This window comes from Eulemur rufifrons, chromosome 7 (genome assembly GCF_041146395.1).
Source record: "Eulemur rufifrons isolate Redbay chromosome 7, OSU_ERuf_1, whole genome shotgun sequence".
NCBI classification, from domain to species: domain Eukaryota; kingdom Metazoa; phylum Chordata; class Mammalia; order Primates; family Lemuridae; genus Eulemur; species Eulemur rufifrons.
The window spans coordinates 215,896,617-215,920,097 of record NC_090989.1 but is presented as its reverse complement, the minus strand read 5'-3'; the positions used below and the strand labels follow the sequence as shown (position 1 = coordinate 215,920,097).

The 23,481-nt window shown below is 46.5% G+C and overlaps 1 protein-coding gene across 1 annotated transcript in view; it reads right to left on the bottom strand.

The window, feature by feature from the left end:
- Positions 1–23,481, bottom strand: part of GNA14 (G protein subunit alpha 14) — a 186,196-nt gene that overhangs the window by 5,150 nt on the left and 157,565 nt on the right. Inside the window, exons 3-4 of the mRNA XM_069474098.1 lie at positions 4,658–4,812; positions 2,090–2,218 (exon numbers count right to left, since the gene is read on the bottom strand). Of these exons, the coding sequence (XP_069330199.1) occupies positions 2,090–2,218; positions 4,658–4,812 (284 nt within the window). The remainder of the gene's footprint in view (positions 1–2,089; positions 2,219–4,657; positions 4,813–23,481) is intronic.

Below are 23,481 nucleotides of genomic sequence, written 5' to 3'. Positions count from 1 at the left end.
GCCGCATGCAAAGGCAACTCGGTGGAGCCCGCTTGGGGACACTGGTTAGGAAGCTGCTGCAATAGTCCAGGCAGAAAACGAAGACATCCACACTTGGGTTTTGTGCCAACCACCGTAGAGTCCCAGGGCACCAGATACAAAAGGGATGGAAAAGCCAGCAGTCTCCCAGGTCCCCCCGGATTTCTTTAGTCCCTGGGCCCAGTTTTGTTTTCATGGCTCCTCTAATTTATCCACTAATTCTTTCTGCATTATCAGATGCCAACCTTTCTTCCCTATAAAGACCAGCAAGTGGCCTCTGTCCAGTATGGAAATCCAAAGACTTCATCTGTGTCTTTGGGAAAGATTTCCAGGCGTCACCGCCCAGAAATCCCAAGGCTGAATGCTCCAGGGCCACGCAGTTTATGGAAACGAGCCAAGTGGACCTCTCCAAAGCACAAAAGCACCCACTGCACCAGCGGCAGGTAGAGCACCGGGGAGGGCCGATGCAGCCAACCGCTGGAGACAAAATGCAGGCTCAATACGACCAGCTCCTCTGGTTTCTCAGGAGAAACGAGATATCAAGTGGTTTAGGTGAAACATCCCCATTTTTAAATGTTAGGTCAAAATTTTTATAACACTGAGTGGGCCAAAGAAAAGACATAGTGGGGCAGGTACAGCCCACAAGCTGGCAGGTCACACCTTGCCCCCACCTCCGCCGCTCACCCACACACACCACGATCTCTGAAGACACTGGACCAGAGTGGTTGGTGGCACACACAGGCCAACCCCCCAGGACTGTTGTCCAGGAAGGTGCCAGAAAGCAAACCAAAAATCTACCCCTGTCCTTGACCCATGTCCTGGAGACAGACGCAGCCACTCCTGCAATGACGCATTCCTGGCTGGCTGGCTGTGCCACCTCACAGCAGGGGATGGAGCTGGAAAGGGACGTGGCAATTGTCAAGAGGTTGGGCTTGAAGAAGCCATTCTATAAAGGCCTCGATTTCAAAGATCAGAATTCTTCTGCCAGAACGATCCCACTGGGGGAGGTGCTCTGAGCTGCGAAAGAACAGACGTCGCTGGTTGATAATGTTCAACCTGATCCCCGGACTCCAGAAAGTAATGCAAAACCCTTCACCAAAGCCAAGAAAGATAAACTTAGAAGAAATAAAAGTCTTTTTTTAAAACAAAATAAACAAAACCCTTGAGGGCCCCTCTCCGAGGTTTTAGAAGTTGCCAGCAGCAGTTGATTCTGAAAAGGTTTAGATAAATTCATGGGCGGACAGGCACAGGGGCTACCGTTAAAATCAGGGGTCTGCTAACAAAGATACAGGACATCTACTGAGGGGCTGGGCCAGAGGACCCCCCACACGACAATTCTGGATGCTGAGACATAACTGGGGACAAGACGGGACCTGGGTGTGGGAGGACTGGCCTTGTGCTGTCTCCGCTGGAAAAGCACGTGTAACAATTGTTAGGAAGAACAAAGGAAATGATGGGTACGAAAGTGCTTTGAAATTCGCAGTGCTATGTATATGCCCCATATTATTATTCATTATTTACCATAATTAATACAGTGAAGGTCTGCTTCAGTCATCCCAAAAGTGTTTCCTGTATTTGTAAGTGGGAATGCACACATTTTTACACAGCTGTAAGTAGTCTGTATACGTTATTTTATGTCTTTTTAACACACATTTTTGTATTCTTAGTTTCCTTTTCTCTAAGGATAAATATTGGAGAAGGAAACAGAAGAGAAGAGAAATATTCAGCTTTAAGGAAAAGACGTCAGTAATAAGTATATTCAATTTGTAGAGTGCAGAAGTACACATCTGTGTGTGTGTGTGTGTGTGTGTGTGTGTGTCTCACATACGAATTATTCCCGTTTCCAGCAAGGAAATGCCGCTTTTCTAAGGGTAATAGGAAGGTGAGTTCCTCTCCTCCCAGGACTTGGGAACTAGCACAGTCCTAAACACCCGGCGGCACAGAACATCATCCTGCCCTGCGAGACATAAGCCCTCCCTGCTCTGGAATAACAGGTTTAAGAATCCGTTTGTGGACTTCTAAGCCTGGGCAGACAAACTCTCGATGGACCGCGTCGGGGAGACAGTCTCACCGAAAGATGATGTTTTCCAAGTCAAACGGGTACTCGATGATGCCCGTGGTGGGCACGCGGACGCGAAGCACGTCCTGCTGCGTTGGCACGAACGACGGCGTGGCGATGCGGTCGATGTCCGTCAGGTAGCTGCGGGACCAGAGGACGAGGAGCTGAGCCTCCTTCTAGGGAAGGGAGAAGTGTCCGCCCTCCTCAAGGGGAGTCACCCCCAACTCACGGTGACCCCACAGACACATGAGTTCCATCAAGGACGTTCTTGAGAGCTAACCCTGGGCCAGGCCTCTCCACCCTTCCTACGACTGCTGTGAAGATAACAGGGACCAGAAGCACTTTCTGGAGCTTTCTGGGAATGTGCGGATCACTCATCCTCCTCCTCCAGGGTTCTCAGCCCCTCACCCCCATTTGGCCTCTGAGGGAGATGGCGGGGCTAGAGGGACGGGGACGCTGGAAGTGGCTCCCTCTGACTCCCCATCTGTCCTCCTCCCTCCACAGGCCCTTCTCCCTCCCACGCGCCCTCATCTGAGGACGTTATGTAACGGAGATGCTCTTGCTCAATGAATTAAATAGAGCTTCTAAGAAAATATACAGATGTAAAACAGGCCAAGGGGAAATTCAAAATAACAGCAATAAGAAAAAGTTTTCCTGTTAAAGGCACTGGGAAACTAAACATCTCCTACAATAACCCCAAACTTGCCTTAGATTATTTTTTGCCATATATTAAATATATCATTTTTTCTGTAGTAAAATAAGAGAATACTTTTTTTAAAAAACTTAAGGTTTATATCGAAGGCATTTTTTAGTAAAATAACTGTGACTCAGGCCCTGGCCACCAGCAAAGTTGGAGATTGAGAGCTCCCTGCCTTCTCCCAGCGGGGCTGATGTCCGGGGCTGGGCAGGGCGGCCTGGAGGCAAACCCGGCTCAGCACACAGCCTTTGGCTCCAGAAGCAAAGTACCGGGTCAGCCTTCCACCACCTGCCCGGCTGCCCAGACACCACCGCTTACGGCTCTTTCGATTTTGTACTTTGATGTGTGATTCTTAGATTTACGCCTGTCTTGCTCCACCAGCCTGAGAGCAGGGAGTGCTGGTTGTCCCTGCAGCCCTTCCCACCGTGGTAAGGTGCTGGCACATCACAAGCACTCATCAAACTTTTGTGAAACGGATGCAAGTCCAAATAAGCAGACATCACTAGCAAAGCAGCTGAGAACCACTGACCCAGACAGAGGAAATGTGTGAATGCCTATTCTGAAGTTCGGGTGACTGTCTGGGTTTCCGAGAGCCACTTTCTCTGTGCCAGCTTGGTCCCCCACCCTAGGCGCTCTCACACCCCTCTCAGTGGCCTTGCCCAGCTCTCAGGGTTACACTGAATTGTGCAGCATTTCTGGTGGGCCTTTTCCAAATGCCTCTACATCAGAGCCCTAGCCAATCCCCAGGGCCTTGGAATGCCAGGCTATCTCAAGGAAGGGCCAATGCTAGCTCTGACTTTGAGCTGTCACTGCTCCTCAGGCTGTCAAAGGCAGTTTTCCCTCCTCCTGGGGCATTTTCTTCCTTCCATCTCTCTTCTATGCTGATCTAACTCCTTACTGCGTTTTCTTTTATTCTCCTGCCTTGATGCTTTTTTGCACCTAAACATTCCAATCTGGATTAATGACATTAAACTCTCAGCCTGGGACAAACACCAAAGGGAGGCCATCAAAACCACAGGAGGGGACGTTTGTGGCTTCCTTGTCCCCACTGTCTTGTCTAGATAATGGAGGAAAACCACCCACCCAAGCCAGCTCAGAGGGCGGTGGCAGCACCTGAAGGGAAGGGGGTGGGTCTCAGGAAAGGACTTTAGGGCTCTCAGAGGATGGAAGATGACACGGGGCAGGCTAGAAAGGGCCGAGCTCCAGAAGCAGGAGTCATCACCTCTTCAAGAAGGACCGTGATCCAATCATGTGCCCAGGGACCAGGCTGAAGGAGGAATGCGTCGGGACAGTTTGAATGCAGGGCTAACTAAATAGAAATCTCTTTACCTTCAGGGACCAAGGATTTAGAACTTGAGCTTTATGGATCCAAACCTTTGCAGGAGGTCGACAAACAAAGGAGTCAGACTGAGCTTCCTGTGTGTGCCCGTCTGTCCCACTAGAGGGCAGCACCAGACCAGCACTGCCGGCCTGAGCGCCGGATTTTAGGCGTTAGGGCAACCGGACCTGCAGTCTTCTCTGATGGAGAGACCAGAAAGGCAGAGGGATATGGAGAGGAGCAAAGTGGAAGCCAGAAGCAAGAGTATTCCTTGTTTAAATCAGATAATTTCAGCACCCCAAATGAGATGAGTCCCCCTAAAGGAACCCCAAGTTTGATTGAGTCTCTCGTTGAAAACAGCAGGCTTAAAACACAGTGACATGCGGGTGTTAGCAAGAAGAGGCACCTGGGGCGACAGTGGCCGAAGGGTTTTAGGCGGTGGCAAGAGACGGCTCCAAGAAGTCGGGGGGGGGGGGTATACAGAAAAGCGGAGGGAGGTCGTGCCCCCCACGCCCCCGCGTGTCAGCCACCCTCCCGGGCGCACGCGCGGCCGGCCTGCACTCACTACTTGGCGGAGTCCGACAGCTGGTACTCCCGCCGCCGGTCGTAGCACTCCTGGATTCCCGGATCCTGCCACAGCTGCTTGATGGCCTCCACCTGGTCCCTGGAGAGCATGGAGACCTTGTCCACTTCCACCTCCCTGATCATCTGGGCGTTGTCCTACCAAAGGAAAGAGAACCTTTCATCAGGCAAAGGAAAGGAAGCGACCCGCTGGTGACTGGGGACGAGACTGGACCTGGTTTACGAGCTCGGGAGAGCTCACTAGGTGCTGGGCACGGTGGATGCCCTCCCAGGGCTGCTCACAGCCAAGCCGCTCAGCTGCAGCAGCGCCCGGTGCATGTGGCTGCCTAGCTCGGCGCAGAGCGCGCCCCAGACCTGCTCCTGCTCCCGGCAGTGCCCTGGGGCCAGTTTCTCCAGCATGCAACACCCGGGGGTGAATAAAGAAACACTGGAACTGGCATCCTACCAGTGAAGTTTACTTCCTCATTAGCATGCTGCTCATTTGCATATCTGCATGGCCAAAGGAGCCATTTAAAAATAACTATTATCAATGACACACCAAGGGTTGGGTGGTAGAAGCAGGTCAACCCTGGGAACAGGCAATGGGACGGGGGCATTGTCTTTAGAGAACTGGAAAACAAAAATACCAGGTAATCATTAGTCTTTCTTTGTTCTTTCCTTTATTTAAAAAAAAAATTTTTTTTAATAGGCTTTACATTTTAGAGCAATGTCAAGTTCACAGCAAAATTGAGGAGAAAGTACAGAAAGTTCCACACAGTCCACTTTTTGTTATCATGCATCATGATGAAAATTCTTTCCCACTGGGTGAATCCCTCCCATTGCCCCCCATACCACTGATTGTTATGATATTATTATATTGATTATTACCATGATTAAGTAATGATTGCTCTAACACTATTTCTCTATTATTACAGTAATTGTTAAGCTCCTTACTATGTAATCATTACTATAGCAGTTTCCATTTGTTGTCCACTTACTATGTGCCAAGGGCTCTACCTACATTATCTTGTTTAACCAATGGACGGCTAGCATGAGGCCAGAACTCCTCCCAAACCTTAGAAAAGGAAAATGATAAGGCTGCCTTCATCCACAACATTCCCATGTGTTGGCCCCAGAGACTCAGCAGCCTTTCCTTGGCTGCCAGCTGCAGCCGATAAACAAATCCCAACAAGGGAGGCAAGACCCGGCCTCTTCTTCCCTCTCCCATCTCCCTGCATCTCGTGGCAATTACATCACCCTGCAGAGCTGGCCGTTCACTGGCAGCTGTGAGTCAGCAAAGCATCTGTTTGGTAGCTGTGATCTCCTCAAGGGTACATGGTCCCCCCTGGAAAGCTGCTTTTATCCTGCATTGTTCATCCTTGAAATCATCCAACAGGAAGCCAGAGAAAAGGAGGATCTTACAGATTCACTTGGCTCAAGGCAAAACCAAGGGCTCAGACTAAATCGACATGCCTTTGCGCCACATCCATCACAAAAAAAAACAAAATCCATCAGAAAAACTCTTCCCTGAGACTATGCAGGACCCTCAGCAGGTAGTGTCTCAAACTACAAGTACAGGCAGGATGGATTCGTGGGAAGCGCCCTGGATCAGGAATGGGGACCCTGAGTTCTAAGTAGTGCAGCTGTGACGTTTCAGTATCCTCATTTGTAAGATGAGCCAGTGATTATCAGGAAAACCTGCATTATAAACTACAAAGTATTACTCAAGTGTAAGTAGAATTAGCCTTTATTATTGTCGCAGATGCCTGATAAATATTTCTTATTTGCAAAAACAGGACACATTTGCAGCCCTTAAGCCATGACTCCGGATGCTGCCCGCTAGTGCGCTGTGCACCACATGTCCTGTTCCCGGCCAGAGAGGATGATGGGTGGAGAACCTGGACACTATTACTCCATCTCCCACCTCCTCCCCTCCTTTGGCCACCCTCCCTCCTCCCAAATAGGTCAGCTGTGCAGAGCTCTACCCTCCCCATGTAAAATAGCTATTTTCCTCTCTGTCCAGGAAATGCCACGAGGGCAGAGCCTACAGTGTCTTATTTGTCCTTATATCCCAGAACCTAGCACAGCGCCTGGCAGATAATAGGCACCTTCTATTGATGTGTGCATCGAACAAACATTCGTGGTGCATATAAAATTTATCTAACAGACAGAAAGTCACAGGAAACTAAGCAAGGGCAGGATGACAGAAGCCCATGCGGATCACAGCGGGAGCACAAAGGAGGTCAGGGCAGTCTCAGAGGAGGAGCTGCTCGGGTGACCCTGGGCCGAGCTGTCTTTCTAACTCTGGCTCCCGGGTCCTCCGCATCCTTGTTTCTTGTGGCACATGCCTCTTTTGCTGCTGCTCACCTACATTTAACTCTAACATTCAACTAAACTGCTAGGAGTTCATGTTGTGACAATCACCAGGGATGTTACAGATACATTTCTGCCTCTCCTCCTCACAGACTCAACGTAAGGCTGTCCTTCAGGAGGAATGTAATGTGAATTGAAGTCACTTCTGTTTGTTTTGGGAAGAAACTTTAAGGAGTCAGTGAGTAACTCACCGCATTACCTTTCATCTGCCGTGGTGGCTCTGGCAGTGTGAGACAAGATGGGGTCCCACGTGACTGCAATGAGCAGAGATGCCCTCATTCACTGTATCAGATACGTAGCACAAGTGAGAGATCAATTCCTAAGTTATAATCAACGAGTTTAGTAAGCTGAACTTTAGGGGCATTTTGTTACTGCAGCAGATGTATTCTGACTGACACATATTGCAATGGATAAATTCAGCCTTTGGCTCTTCCAGTAGGCAGAAAAAGTGGATCCCAGTGAAATATCAAAGAGGAATGCAAGCTTCTACATAGGCTACTGGGGGGTGGAAGTTGGGGAAAAGCTAGAGACATGACCTCTTGGGTAACCAGAGGAACTCAGCCAGGAAAGAAAGACATGGTGTCTGTTTCGCCACGTCAAGGGAGTTTGCGGGAATCTGATTTGAAAGAAAGCGAGAGCTCAGGCTCTTTGGAAACCCAACAATAGGACTTGAGTTTGGAACAGACTGCACAGCAGAGGCCCAGAAGTACTCCAAGTTCCAATCTCTCCCTGCTATCATTGGTTCTTCCTGGTTAGTTTTCCTACCTGTCAAGATCTTTTTTCTTAACTTATTTTGAAATAATTTAAGGCTTGCAAAAATGTGGGGAAAATGGTAAAAAGATTTCCTCTATGCCTTTCAAGACTGGTCAAATGTTAACAATTTGCTACCTTGCTTTCTCATTCCTCCCCTCTCCCTCCGTGAGTGTGCATACAAATACCTGAACGCACACGCATACCAACACGCACATTTACTTTTTTCCTAAAATATTTAAGAGTTGCAGACACAATGCCTCTTAATCTCTAAAGACTTCAGTGTGATTTCCTAAAATTGAGGACATTCTCTTGCATAATCTCAGTATAATGATGAAAATCAGAAAATTAACATTGACATAATATTATCTAATCTTCAGTCCTCGTCCAAAGTTTGCCAATTGTCCCATGAATGTCTTTTATCTGATCTGGAGCCCAATCTAGGATCACATGTTGCATTTCATCGTTGTGTTTCTTTAGCCACCATTTATCTGGAAAAATTCTTCAGTTAAGTCACCCTGGAAATGACTGGCCTGACAAGGGTTTGTTCTTTGGTCACAAGTTGTTATGAGGATGGCTAGGAGAGAGAGAGACAGCCAAGGCCCAGAGAACATTCCAGGGGCAAGTATTAGGTAATCCATTACCTTCATTACATAAAATTTTCTATTGGACTATGGAATATGAGATGAATGACTTTTTGTCTACTGTTAACAATGTCTGTATGTTGCAAAGGGGAAGCTTTATGCATATTTCCCCAGCCCCCCGCTTGGCTAAATAGGCTCCTACACGGGCGGGTGGGCATTTAATGGGCACGTTCAACTACCTCCAATGGTGCACACGCTCTAGAGCAAGGGGGTCTCATACAATGTGGGAAATGTTTTGTGTCATTTAAGATTAGCTTCTTCATCTCAGGGAAAGGGAGATGAAAAGTCAGAAGAGGACCAGGGGCAGGGGAGATGTCACGTCACTTGGGTAGGGGACACGCTGGGTTTGAGGTGGCCAGTATCTCAGTGGAGATGTCCAGGAAGCAAATGAATAAAATGGGTCTGTCTGTAGCTCATGGGAGGGTCCTAGGCTTGGGGAGCATAGTGAGTTGAAATTGACTAACACATTCGTTTAATTGAAATGAAAAAAAAAAAAAAAAGAATCGGTTTCAAAGGAGTAAATATTACAGGAGCAAACTCAGCAGATACAGAAACATGACCAGGGACCAGGCTCTCAAAACACTGAGCTCATATCCGGCTTTTCCTCTTTTCCTTTCTCCAACAAAATCCTCATTTTCACTGCTCTGAAGGGAGAACCCAAAAAACAGATGTCCTCCATGTGTGTTTCGCTCAGAAATTCCCAGGCTAACAGTAAAAGAAGCTGCTGATGAAGTGGTGCCTTGCCGGTTCCACGCGAGAACCCACGGCTGCTGGTGACGGTCCCTGCCGAGCACAGCGGGCCCCTCTGGCTGGGACCCAGAGCCCAGTGGGCAGCCCCGTCCCCTCCAGATCCTCACCACGCGGGCCGCCCGCCCCACTAAGGCCCTGCGGGGACAGTGGGCTCGGAGATTTCTTTTCAAGAATGACTTTCCCACTGACTTTCTCAATTAAGCTATAGTTCTTGTCCTTTCATTAGATAACTGAGCTTTTTTGTTAAATTTTTTCATTTTTATTTATCTATGCATTTTTTAACTGGCAAATTAAAATTGTATATATTTATGGCATACAACATGATGTTTTGATATATGTGTGCGTTGTGGAATGGCTACATCAAGCCATTTACTATTTGTATTACCTCACAATACTTATGACTTTGTGGTTAGAACACTTAAAATCTACTCTTAGCAATTTTCAAGTTTACAAGATATTGTTATTAACTTAGCATGATGTACAATAGAGCTCTTGAGCTCATGCCTTCTGTCTAGCTGACATTTTCTTTAAAATTAATATTCATTAATATATTATCGATATGAAAAACAATTTAATAATATTTCAAGTGTCTATGTGATATGCAACACCTATAAACTTAACAAGGTTTGTAAAAACAGATGAGACTGAGATAAAATATAGGATTACAAACAAGAGTTCCTTGTAGTATAGTATTTCTGACTTCTGTACAATCACCCCTCTTTATTTTAACAACTACACCAAGGTCCAGGGTTACCCTACATGGTCTGTTAAACAAAAATTAGGTAGTAAAATTTCAGTGTCCCGTAACCACCAGCGTTTCTGAAGCATCTCAAACATTACCTTATAAAGAAAATGCCCACCAACTATGCCAGAGAAAGGAGTTTTTCCTGCAGAAAATAAACAAGGTGCTTCTGCTTCTGGTAAAGGATGACTAGGAAATTTGGATCAACTATCCCACTAAGGGCAGGTAGACAAAGTATTTTTTTAACTGTGCTTGAAAGTTTTAAAAAGCTAAAGAAATAGCAAATAACCGCTGAGCCAGAATACAGGGAAAATGGTGTACACGCAGTTGGGCTCAGCATCTGGGATTCTTTCTCCCAGGGCTTCTGCCCATTCTGGAAGGGGCAGTTGACGGGTGAGCAGCTCCTTTTTCAACCTGGCAGGGCTAGGGTGACGGGGATTGAGGTTAAAGGGTCAGCCAGAGCAAAAGACCCTCATGAGCCCTCTGGCTCTGCGTCAGGATCACACAGGGCAGCCCTCGGGGGGGCTGCAACCCGGCTTGTGATCATCCCAATCTCAGAAATGGGCGACCCCCAGGCACCTGGCAGGAGAAAAGGCAACTCCCTTTTGCAGTCTGGAAGATAACACCTTCCTCACCCTCAAATTATTTTTTCAAATATGTGTCCAGGAGGTGTAGCTCAGGGATAGAGCATTTGACTGCAAATATGTGTCCAGCACAGCACCAAAAATAACCAAGCATAAGAAGATAAGACGACTCCAAAGACAGATGACAAGTAAAAGGATGGAAAAGGCTATGCCATGAAACACTAATCCAACAGAAGCTTTAGTCTCTTTATTAATATAAAATTTAAGGTGAAAAGCAGAACTGGAGAGAGAAGAGAAGGATATTTCAAATGACAAAAAGATTCAGAAAGACACAACAGTTCTAAAGTTTTATGCAGCTAATAACATAGACTCAAAATACATAGAGCAAAATTTCACAAATTGAAATGGAGAAATAGACAAATCTTCATCATATGGGAGATTTTCACATACCTCTCTCAGTAACATAGAATAAAGCAACAAAAAATTCAGGAAAGATATAGACAATTCAAACATTATGATCAGCAAATTTGACCTATGGATACATTTTAGTGCACTCAAAGCAACTGTAGAATATATACTTTTTCCAAGTATACCTAGAATATTGATAAAAATGACCATTTACTTATTAAAATTTCATGTAAAAATTCGGTTTTCCAGCAACTTTTGATCAATTTCCAGCTTCTCTGGAGACTCTGGGCCCAGCACGGACTCACTCCCCAGGGGGCCTCCCCATCCACCCACCACGCGGACATTTGGACATTTCACTGCTGGACTAGAGCCACCTAGACTTCGCCCATCTCCCACCACACTCAGAATGGAAAGTAAGCTTTTTTAACCCCGTTCAAGATTCAGCAGAAATCATCACTTCTACTACAATCTTTCTCCCTCTCTTTCTCCTCCCCTTTTCTCCAGCAAAAAACAACGGAATTCACCGGCCATGAAGTGTTGGCATAAAAGGCCAAGTTACTTTATCTTTCCCGATCTGTCAAAACTTCAATGGGTTTCACTAAAAAGGATCTTTCTGAAGGCTCCTGTGACACGTTACTTTGGCACAAACACCTGCAGCTACAGTGAGTGTTAATAATGCAACTGAGAGACAGTATGTGTGACCTAATACTGCGCCAACTTGTCTAAGCCTTAGCGACGTTTCCCAGAATTCCCCTTCACGTGTGGTTCTGGGTTAGGGCTGGCCACAGAAGACATGTGAGTGAGATTTGGGGGGCGGAAGTGAAGCAGCAGCTGTCAGGCTCTGGGGGTCAGAGGTCCGCCTCAGCTCAAACACGTGCGGCTGATCTCCCGGTCAACCTCGTTGACCTCAGCACGCCCAGCCCCTGCTGGGACCTTCTCCTTTGGCTTCTCCAAATCCTGGCTCAGCTTCTCCACGTCCTAGGGTAGACAAGTGGCAGGTGTAGGCTCGTGGCAAAGGGTTCCCGCTTCTTCTGCAAGTCACCTGCACTGTCAAGATGGAGGTGGTGACAGGCAGATGCCGCTTATCCCCATGGGATCTGCTTTGCTTTCCTGGGTTCTGCTTTGTCTTGGCAGGTTCCAGTGTGTCTCTGCTCTGCCCTGCTTCACATCCAGGTTTCCTCCCCCCCCCCCCCCCCGGCTGCCCATAGCCACCTCAGGCCCCCACTAGATATGCAGAGGCAACAGCCTCCCAGTGCCTTCTCCGCGGCGCCTGCAGTGACATGCCCCGCAATCCCCACAGTTAGTCCATTATTCCGAGCACTCTGAGCAGCTCTGACTCCCTGATCAAACCCAAACTGATACACAGAAGCTTCCACGACAGTCCGTTCAATTCTATTTAGGGGCAAAATCCCCTACAACCTTAGGACCAGGGGAGGTAGTAGCTTAGGCCTCGGTTGGGGTGACCTAAATGTCCCACACTCAGCTGGGCACTGGCAGCCCTCAGTGCACAGTATCACACACCGGCTCCATGCCGGATCCAGGACTGGCAGTGGAAACAGGCCCCACCCTGAAGGACTTCAGCATTACAGCTATGGCTTTGGGTGGGAGCTACAACAGACACACACACAAATGCTAAGGGATGGAAGAAAAGGAGACATTTCAACTGGGTATGAGTGCAGGGCTAGGCTAATATTCCCCGCTGAAAGTGGCTTGCTGGACGAAGGAGAAGGGGGCCACGTCCCCTCCCTTTGTGACTCCACGAGTTTGGATTCCTGCCTGTGCCTGCCACAGACGGCACCGTGCATGTGCCTTGGGGCACCCAGCCCAGCTCTGTGCTACGTCGCCTCTCACATAACGCTCCTGCCCCTAAGATGCTCTGGGAAGCTCTGAAGCCCCCGTGGAACATAGTCCAGGTATAATTGACCAAACAGCGTCTGCTAGCCCAACCCCCCTCAACACCCTCCAAAAAAGGAACAAGTATATTTGGTCAACGGAGGCTACCTGTCAGAAAATTATTTTCTTGGGGCCAGTTTATTTGTATGTGCCCAGAGGCCACATAATATGGTCGTGTTATGTAGGAAAACAGGGTCTTTTGTCCCTGTCACCATCTCGTTCCTTCCCCTTCTCCTCTAGTTGAGAAGAGTTTGGTTTGTAGCGCATCAAAATTGTTGTGCGTTGTAAAAGACAGTTCAGTTGAACAAGAAGAAGATCCGTCTCTTTTGCGCCTGCGCAGAATCTGCCTCCTGCTGCTGGGAGGACGGCAGGGTCTATGCCGGTGCCCACCGGAATTCTCCTCAATGGCCAGGGCCTTGCTGCTGAGAAGGCCGGGACTTGGCAGGGAAAGGCAGAAGCGAGAAAAGACGAGACACCAGGGAGGCAGGGCTGGGGGAGCTCTCAGACCAAAGGCCTCTCCACCGGGAAAAGTATTTAACGCTTTAGTCCCCCCGCCTGTTGGCTTCCTGCAGAGTCACGATCGGCTGTCAGAAATCTCATTCTCTTTTTGCTGTTGGATAATGTCTGTGGCCCTTCCAGACAAGGAGGCAGAACTACAGGCTTACAGTTATAAAAACAACAATCACAGAAAGCCAACACTGGCGTGGCCTCAATTCAAGAACAGGTTGGTTTTAAAAACTTATTTGTATTAATAAAATGTGGTATATGTATACCATGGAGTACTACTCAGCTATAAGAAATAATGGTGATATAGCACCTCTTGTATTTTCCTGGAAAGAGTTGGAACCCATTCTACTAAGTGAAGTATCCCAAGAATGAAAAAATAAGCACCACATGTACTCACCAGCAAATTGGTTTCACTGATCATCACTTAAGAGCACATTAAGGAATAACATTGATCGGGGGTCGGGCAGATGTGGGTGGGGGAGGGGATGGGTGCATACATACATAATGAGTGCGATGTGCACTGTCTAGGGGATGGACTCGTTTGAAGCTCTGACTGGGGGGGGGGGCAAGGGCAATATACGTAACCTAAACTTTTGTACCCCCACAGTATGCTGAAATAAGAATAAAAATAAAAAATAAATAAATAAATAAACCTTGAAAAAAACAAAAAAAACAACATAAACCAAAAAAAAACTTATTTGTAAAGTCAGTTTGAGGGAGCTCAAAGTATTTTCCCACTAACAGAGATGGCTATGGGTGCCTCAAATCCTGTTTTATTTTCCTACTGGGCTGATAGGTCGTGCTGTACCCAGCCTCCCTTGCAGTCGCGTGGGCCCAGGTAACTGAGTTCTGTGTGAGGAATTCAGGCTGAAGTGATGCGTGCCACGCCCAGGCCTGGCCTTCGAAATCCTCCCATGAGATCCCATTCCACGCTTTCTTTTCCCATTTCTTAGCTGACAGAAGCGGACAGTGAGGACCAAGAGGAGGGGGAGCCTTGAGGTGACAGGAACCTGGATCTTCAGTGACTATATGGAACAGAGCCCACCCCCCACACTCCCCACCAACTCACATTGCATTGAGACGTATGTAACTAAGGAATCAACTCCATTTTGCTAAGCCACTGAGGTTTTGGTATTGGTTTATTACGGATGCTATCAAATTGTACTTTATACACCCAAAGAGAGAGAGAAATGATGGGTGGGGAGGTCCTAGACTAGCTCAAAGAAACTCATGTTAACCAGCACAGAGATGAACCATTGTACCAAAGGCATCAGGGCAAATCCTGGGTATGAGTGTTGGTGTGGTGCAAGTAAAACTTTTTAAAAAGTCACTTATCTGTGTCTCCCCACTTCTGCTGTCCCCACCCTACCCCACAGTGGCTTCCTCTTCAAGGCCCCCGTTTCTCAGACCCAAACTGCAGTACCGCTTCCTATACACACTCTCCAGAAGAGCGTTAAGCACCAAAACCTCCTCATTCCCCTTCTCCCCAACCAGAGACGGCAGGTACTGAATAGGTCCGGCCTGGAGAGAACTGCCCTGAGCGCGTCTTACTGCTCAGTTTCTTTCTTTTACCCAGATCTGAGCCCAGACACAGCATTGTTACAAAGGACAGGGTAAATAACCCAAATTTCAGTGCCTTGACAACACGGGTTTATTTTACATTGCTTCACAGGCCAGTAGGAGTCCATGGTGGGGTGGGGAGGACTCTTCTCCACGTGGTTATCCAGGGATCCAGGCTCCCTCCAGCAAGTGGCGCCTCCAACGCCAAGAGCCCTGGAGTCCTCCACGAGATCATCCGCACCCAGTCTGCGAGGGAAGGAAGAGGGCACAGAGCAGCGCTCAGAAGGTTTTATAGGCCAGATCTAGACAAGGTGGACTTCGCTTCCGGACACAATTCATTGGCCAGAACTGGTCACGAGGCTCCGCCTGAGTGCCAGGGAGGGTGGGAAATGTGGTCTTCCTGTGCGCTCAGGCTGAAAGCCAAACGGGATTTGGTAAACGCAGAGCATTGTCTCTGCCACTCACAGATTCTGGAAATCTCTTTCTCTTTTATCATGGTGATTTCTAATGTTTGCATAATGCCAGTGTGTGCTTTGTGTAGATCAGGGTAACCCCCAGCCAATGGGCCAAATCCAGCTCACTGCCTGTTTTCATAAATAAAGTTCTATGGAAACACACCCGCACCCCTTCCTCGTGTCTGCCTGCTTCCGCATCTAAAATGGTAGCGTCGAGCTGATGCGTTGGAGCCCGCGTGGTCCACAAAGCCTAAAACACTCACTCTCTGCCCTTTACAGAAAATGTTTGTCTGGCACAGACGGTCCCTGACTTACGATGGTTCAACTCACAATTTTCTGACAATGCACATCCAGTGGAAACCTTACAACCATTCAGTTTTTCACTTTCAGGTCAGTATTTAATAAATTACACGACATACTCAACACTTTAACTATAAAATAGGCTTCATGGTAGATGATTTTGCCCAACTGTAGGCTGATGTGACTATTCTGAGCACGTTTAAGGAAGGTCAGGCTAAGCTATGATGGGTGGTAGGTTAGATGTATTAATTGCATTTTCAATTTACGATATTCAATTTACAATGGATTTACCGGGATACAACCCCATTGTAAGTCCAGGAGCATCTGTACAGATAGATAATTTCTAATTAAGTGTGTGCAAGCAGCACACTGCTGAAACCTTAATTCCCTCATTCATTCATTAAACGGGCATGTATTTAGGAGGCACCCGCTCTTTGCCAAGCACTATTTGAGGTGTAAGTATGTGACTCTGAAAAAACATTATCTTTACGCCCGTTTCCAGTCTTTATGGGAATGATGGTAACAGATGTGCAGGATATGGAAAACGAAACTTAAAAAAAAATTAATAAGTGTAAAAAGCAAGAGAATTCCACCTAAGCATATTTCCTCAACTTTTCAGAATTTTCAAAGGGCAATGCCCAGAACTAATTTAGACTGTGGACCTGCCCTTAGAGTGGAAGCAATTATAGTCATGTGCCACCTAATGACATTTCAGTCATTGGACCACATATACAGTGGTGGTCCCATAAGATGATGACGCCATAACAGCACAACCACAGTCTGCACTGGTTTGTAGCCTAGGAGCAATAGGGTATACCAGACAGCCTGGGTGTGCAGCGGGCCAACCATCCAGGTTGGTGTGTGTACACTCTATGATGTTTACGCAGCTACAGAATCACCTGACACCTCACAATGTAGCCCTGTCGTTAAGCAATGCCTGTCTACATGTAGTAAGATTAAATAAAAACACCATTCAGTGGAAAATGTTAGAATTGCTCTGATTCAGAGTCCTTTTCACAAAATTCACAGAATTTTCCCATTTCTTTTTTTTCCCTTAATAACTTCCTTAAGCAAGCCGTATTATTAAATATTATGTGCTAGTTTCCCTGAGGCTTAATATTTCATTGTGTGTTTTTATAAAGTCTGTGTCAAGCAGCCTAGAGCCAATGACCAGATGTTTCCCAAGAGCCTGAAATCCAAGACAAGCGGACTGGTCCCAGCCTAGGTGGATGGTCCCCAGACTCTCCCTAGGGCTCTGTTGACTTTCAAGAGAAGCCAATGCCCCCCAACCCCCAAGAGGCCTCTCCAATGTATCCTTAAAAAAATCCTTGTAAAAACAGGTTTCATACTCAAACAAATGCAGAGGGAAGGAAATGCTAGATTCAGTTAGATCAGTAACACCAGCTAGGCAGGTACATCCAAGGCTGAGCTAAAGAACAAACATTAAGAAATAAAATCCTCTGATGGCCCCAGGCCAGAGCATTGTCCCCCTCTAGAGCCCATCGTGGGCCCAGGCATCATTCTAGAAACTCCCTGCGTGTGCCTCTCAGTGTTCAGACCCCGCCCACCTGCCTGCCCAGACACCAACATTAGAAATAGCAGAGAACACAAAAAAATCAGTAGGATTTACTGGTCCCAGACAGACTGAAAACCGGAGGTTGGCTGAAGAACATTTGGAATTCCAGTATTCCGTGGGCATCTGCATCCTCAGGGCGTTTGCCCGGGGACCACAGGATTCTGGGGCTTTGGAATTTTTATTAACAGCTGGTTGGCCTAAATGAACTGCCCTTTCTGTCCCCACCCTGAATTCCTCATGCTCGTGTCCCTCAAGTCCTGATTTACAAAATGGGATTCACCAAGGCAAGCAAGACGAGAGGGCACTTCTTGTGTCTAAACGTTTCTCTTCCCTGGGGCTATGGTCAGCCCCAGCAAAAGACCAAGAGCCCAGCATGGCCCATGCACAATGACATAAAAGACAGCGACTGTAGTCCTTGTCTTCATCCACTTCCTTCCTGCCTTCCCACGTGCCAGGGGCTTACGTGCCACCTCAAAGTGACCAACAAACCTAGGCAATTCTCATTACTCACAAATTCCATATTTGCGAATTCTCCTACTTGCTAAAATTCATTTGTAACTCCCAAACCAAAACTGATGGCACTTTCGTGGCCATCCTCGGACATGTATGAAGCAGTGAGAAATCTGAGTCACCTGCTGCGCATGTCCCCGGCTGAGGTCAAACAAAACGAGCCTCTGCCTTCTTGTTTCAGCTCTTGCACTGCGAGCAACTGTTCTTCCTATGGTCTCTCTAGTGCCATGTTTTTGGCATCTTTATGCTTTTCGGTGATGATTTCACTGGTTAAAATGTCCCCCGAGCATAGCTGAAGTGCCGCCCAGTGCGCCCAAGCACAGCAAGGCTGCCATGTGTCTTGTGGAGCAAACAGACATGTCAGATTAGCTTCCTTCAAGGGGACTCAGGCTATAACCTCAGCTTGTTCACCAGGAAGGAGCTTTCGATAGATTCATCCAGACTCCAGGGCCTCAGTTCCCTCACTGGTAAAATGAGGTGGGGAGTTGGGGGGTGATCTCGGCAACATCAGCATTTTATAACTAAAGAAAGTATTCTTTAATTATAAACACTTAGTATTGTGGACACCCCTGTTTTCAAAGTATAAAGGAAGACACACCCGCTGTAGTCACTCTCTATAGAGACCCTAAAACAATCGTCAGTATGTTCAAGGTGGCCGAGTGAGTTGAGTTATACCCAGTTGAGGATGGAAAGGACTGTCACTATTAAAGAATGAGAACCGGCCGTGCACAAAGGACAAGGGGCCGTTCTGCCCCTGGGATCCAGGGTGAAGGCTATTCTGGTTTGGCCTTAAAAATCACCAAGACAACCAACATGTCGGCCCCTCCCTCTCCTGTGTCTCACATATCCCCAAAACAACCAGGAAGACGGCCTCAAAATCCATGGCCTCCCTGCAAAGATAATATTGCCCCAACTGCGGTGGATGGTTTTTCTGAAGCACACATAGTCCAGCTATGCCTTCATCAGCATTTCCCACAGTGGTATATTACACAGAACACTACTCTACAAAATGTAAGTATTCTAAAAAATATTTCCTTGTCCAAATAAGTTTAAGGCAAAGCCTGAAACAAAGTTACTCAAGTTTTTTAAAATCACAGAGTTTCTCAAAAGTGTGTGCGTGTGTGTGTGTGTGTGTGTGTGTGGTGTGTGCACCCGTTAGGGGCAGGGACCTGCTGTAGTCTAAGTGACTGTGCCTCTCCAAAATTCACATGTTGAAATCTAATCCCCAATATGTTGGTATTAAGAGGTGGGGCTTTTGGGTGGCGACTAGGCCATGAGCCAGAGCCCTCATGAATGGTATTAGTGCCTTTATGAAAGAGGCCTGAGGGAGCTTCTGTGCCCCCTCCACCATGTGAGGACACACAGAAGGTGCCATCTATGACCCTCTCCAGACAGCGAATCTGCTAGTGCCTTGATTTTGGATTTCTGTGGACTTCCCAGCCTCCAGCACTATGAGCAATAAATTCTGCCATTTATAAATTACCCACTCTAAGGTATTTTGTTAAGGAAGCCTGAATGGACTAAGACTGACCTCAGTGTCTTTTCTTCATTGATGTACCCCAAGTGCCTAGAATGGCGGGTGGCACATCATTATCTTTTGAATGAATAAATGAACATTACATGACAACTTTATGTTTATTCAATACTGAAAAACATATGAAAGTCAAGGAGCAATGTGCATTAACAGGATGCAACATTCATGAAAATGTGTACCTGAGCACACCAAAATTCAAAGAGAATGCACCTGTGCATGTTAGGAAAAAACCCACAACAACCCTGAAACTACAACAGGACTCCATCAACAAAAGCAACATTAAGTGATCATTTACTGAACTGAGCAAACGTGAGCAACCACAATAAATAGAACAACATTGAGCAGGGATGCCCAGAAAGAGCACAGAACCTTTAATATGCTAATTTTGTCCTGAGTTTCCAAAGAGGGGTTTTAGGATACACTACTTGCCAAACTTATGTAGCTTCAGTGGCAGCTGAGGCCCCATTTTCTGATAAGGTAAAACTGGCTCAGACCCCAGCCAGTTCCATGGCTGGTGAAAGTCAGAGGTTCTTCTGCAATTTCTGCTAATTCTCAGATGTTAAACCTTCATGGTGCAGGAGCTATTCATTTGCACAGGCACAAAGCTCAGCCTCCTCACCCCTTACATGGAGCATCCAATCTGTTTAAAATCTTGAGCTTCACAGGAAGGGTCACATTGCAAAACCTTCCACTACCTTCACAGTTCCACCTGTCCCCCTTCCATCTCTACTTCTCAGCCCTCTCTCCTGAAGCTTTGGAGTTTAGGGGCTCCAAATTTTGCACCTTTTACGAGTGATTTCCCCTTTGCTCTAACACTCAGCCATAAGAGAGAAGGGCTCAGCTTCTATCCCCAAACTTGCAAGCCCAATCCCACTTTTGTAAACCCCCTTTGCTTTTGGGTGGCCCACCATCCGTTCTCCCTCCTTCAGGTTACAATTGACCTTGGGAGAATGACCTTTCCCTCAACATGTGCATGTATGTTGGCAGTTCTGTCAATTCAGGTGTCCTGCTGTCCTGTGGCCAAGTGCCAGGCCACTCAGACCTTGCTGAGACATTGAACCTCAAGAAGAGTTATCTCATAACAGTGGGGACAGGGAAAAGGAACAGATGAAACTCTTTTACTTGGGTGGAAACACAGCCATCAAGATTTTCCTTGGTGGTGGGACCCAAGGAATTTCCAGGTTCCTGTCCATTCGGAGATTGTTCTTCAGTCTTCTTGTTGGTTCTGTGACCTCAATATAGCCTTTCCATAAACTCTCTTCTGCGTGCGTATGCCAGCTTGTTTCTTTTCTTACGACCCAAGAACCTGACTTTTTGCCCCACCAGAAGAACAAAGGCCTTTCTTATGGGAACAGTCAGAGTCTGCAAAAAATGTTTTTCCTTTCTACATGGCACATCTATTAACATCTCCCTCTAGTAATGTTAAATTAAATTTAGTTTGGGAAATTCCATAGATATTCTAGATTTTATTTCTGAATCAATTCGAAGGTTGCAAATGTCAACCATATGGTCTATATGAGTTTCCTATTGATGTGTAACAAATTGCCACAAACTTAGCAGCTTAAAACAGCACCTTTTTATGATCTCAGAGTTTCTGTAGGTCAGAAGTGCAGGCACAGTATAGCTGGATTCTCCGCACAGGGTCTCACAAAGCTGAAATCAAGATCTCTCCTGGGCTACGTTGCCATCTGGAGCTCAGGATCATCTTCCAGCTTATCCAGTTTGATGGCAGGACCCAGTTCCTCATGATTGTAAGACTGAGGTCCCTGTTTTCTTGTTGTCTGTCATCTATCTGAAGGTATCTCTAGCTCCTAAAGGCTGCCCTCAGCTCCCAGGCATGTGGCCCTCTCTCAACATGGCAGCTCCCTTCTCGAAGGCCAAGCAAGAGATTCTCTCTGAACTCTAGATCTTCTTTAATGGGCTGATCAGGTCAGGCCACCCAGGATCTTCTCCCTTTTGATTAACTTAAAGTCAGCTGATTAGAGACCATGACATCTAAAGAATCCCTTCACCTTTGTCTCATCACATAATCTAATCATGGGAGTGACAGCCACCCTGGTCCTGCCACACACAAGGCGAGGGGATTATGCAGGGCATGTGCACCAGGTGGTGTGAATCTTAGAATTCTGCCCAGCACATGGTCTTTATTCACAGTTCTAGGGCGCATGACTGCCTTTTACTTTTCCCTTGGCTTATGGTTTAAAAGTGCCTGTGATACCTCCTGTAGGGCTGTTAGGGTTGTTAGGGTTACTATCTCTTACATTAGTTCCCATTTGCTGTAGGATGCCCCACATCAGAAATATATATTTTTGGAATTAAGAACGATTGTTCTTTGCTGAAGGATTGGTAGGTTTTGCCTTGTGGTCCACAGGAATCATATAAGTGAACCTGATTCTCTTTTCACTTTAGCTAGTGGGAAGCTCAGAAACAAATATGTGGCTAAGTCTAAGTAACTCAGCAGAAGTATATGCGTACTCGTGTCCTGCAATACCTGTATTCCATCCCCCCACTCCCAGCCTCTCTCTTTCATCTTAATTCAAAAACTTTTCTGGCAGTGACCTTTTTTTAAAGATAGATATTCTTATAAGTAGCCTCCAATGTGTTGTCTAAGGAAATAGGGTATAAATAATAATAATAATAGCTAATATAAATCGAGACACTATAATGTGATCACCTAGTATAAGCATTATCTCATTTGATCTTAACAACAACACTATGAAATTAGAAACTTTAATATCCCTGTTTAATAGAAGAGGAAACAAATAGGTGAGGCTTAGAGAGGATAAGTTTAGTAGTGGAACAATCATTCAAGTCCAGGTGTACCTGACCGCAGGCCTGGGCTGTTAACCGCCACACCCTGTTGATTTAAACACATCGACATTTTAAAAGGAGGAAAGAGTGGAGACTGAGGTTGCCTGTGAGGCTCTCTGGACCAGAAAGAGACTATCTGACATATTGTGAGGGCCAGAGGAATTGTTTTCTGCACACCTTGCCTGGCAACTGCTCTTGTACAACCTAAAACAAAGTTCTCTGGACTACAGAATGCAATGCCAAGCCCCCCTCAAAAGGAAAAAAGGGACTTTCAGAGATAAAGAAGAGCTTGGAAATAAGTATTTTCCATGGTGAGTTGCAAACAGGTGTAAGAGAGTGTCTGACCAAGCCCCAAGCACAATGTGACTGTTTACATGTAGACTTTCAAGTATTCACCATGCAACTGAGGAGTAAAATGTATTCTTCTTAAAACAGAACATGGAAAACCGGAGTTAGTAATACACGTTCTGAAGGTACACTGGTGAGCCAACCCACAAATTCTTTAACCCTTACTCTAAAGGATATCATTTATACAATAAACAGTACTCAAAGTCAGATAATATTAATAATTATTTTCAGTGGTTTTATATAAATATCAATATCAATGTGGTGTTTATAGAAAAGTAAGCATTGATGATTAGTTCCCATAGTTACCTAGGACCATAAATAGCCTTGACTGGGGAGAGCTGGGCCGTCTGTTTCGTGCCTATTAATCACCACGGCTCACGGTGCCACCTAGTGGCAGCTCCCGCAATTGCAAGTCCATTGACAGAAGCACGAAGCTCCGTGGCGCTTGCTGTATACCCCACACCCATAAAGTTCCAGCCAGTGGCTGGGTTTTATCTTGAAGTGTACCTCAGAGTTAATATGAAGGAAACAAACCCAGGCAGTCTTGCTTTTTAAGATCAAAAGAAAGAGAGTAAGAGTGAGAGAGAAAGAGAGGACTCCTGAATGAGAATTTAGTGGAGGGCACATCTTTGCTGCTACTTTTCAGACTAGTAGAATATTAACCACCAACACAAAGAGTCCCTTGGAAAACTGTGTTCTATAAATTCAAATTTTATTAGTAGTCTTTTGAGGTGTATAACAATTATCAACAGAGGGTTAAGTTACTTCCACTGGTCGAAGCCAACGAGTGCTAAAGGGATAGCCCAAGCGTGCATGTCCCTAAGCCTCCCATCTTACCCCATCAATGCTCTCATTGCTGGCTCTGCCTGGCTGACAGGCCCTTCCTGAGTGTGAGAAACCACCCAGGAGGGCAGCTGGCTCCCCTTGCGTATGAGGATCTACGTGAGGTTTTCCTACTCTTTGCACTGAATTTAACTTCCTGTTTCCGGCGGCCATGTTTCCCCTTGGCTGCCTTGTATTCCAAAAGCACATTCATCTGAGCTATGGACACCTTCACCCCCCAGCCACACTTTGAACTGTCAA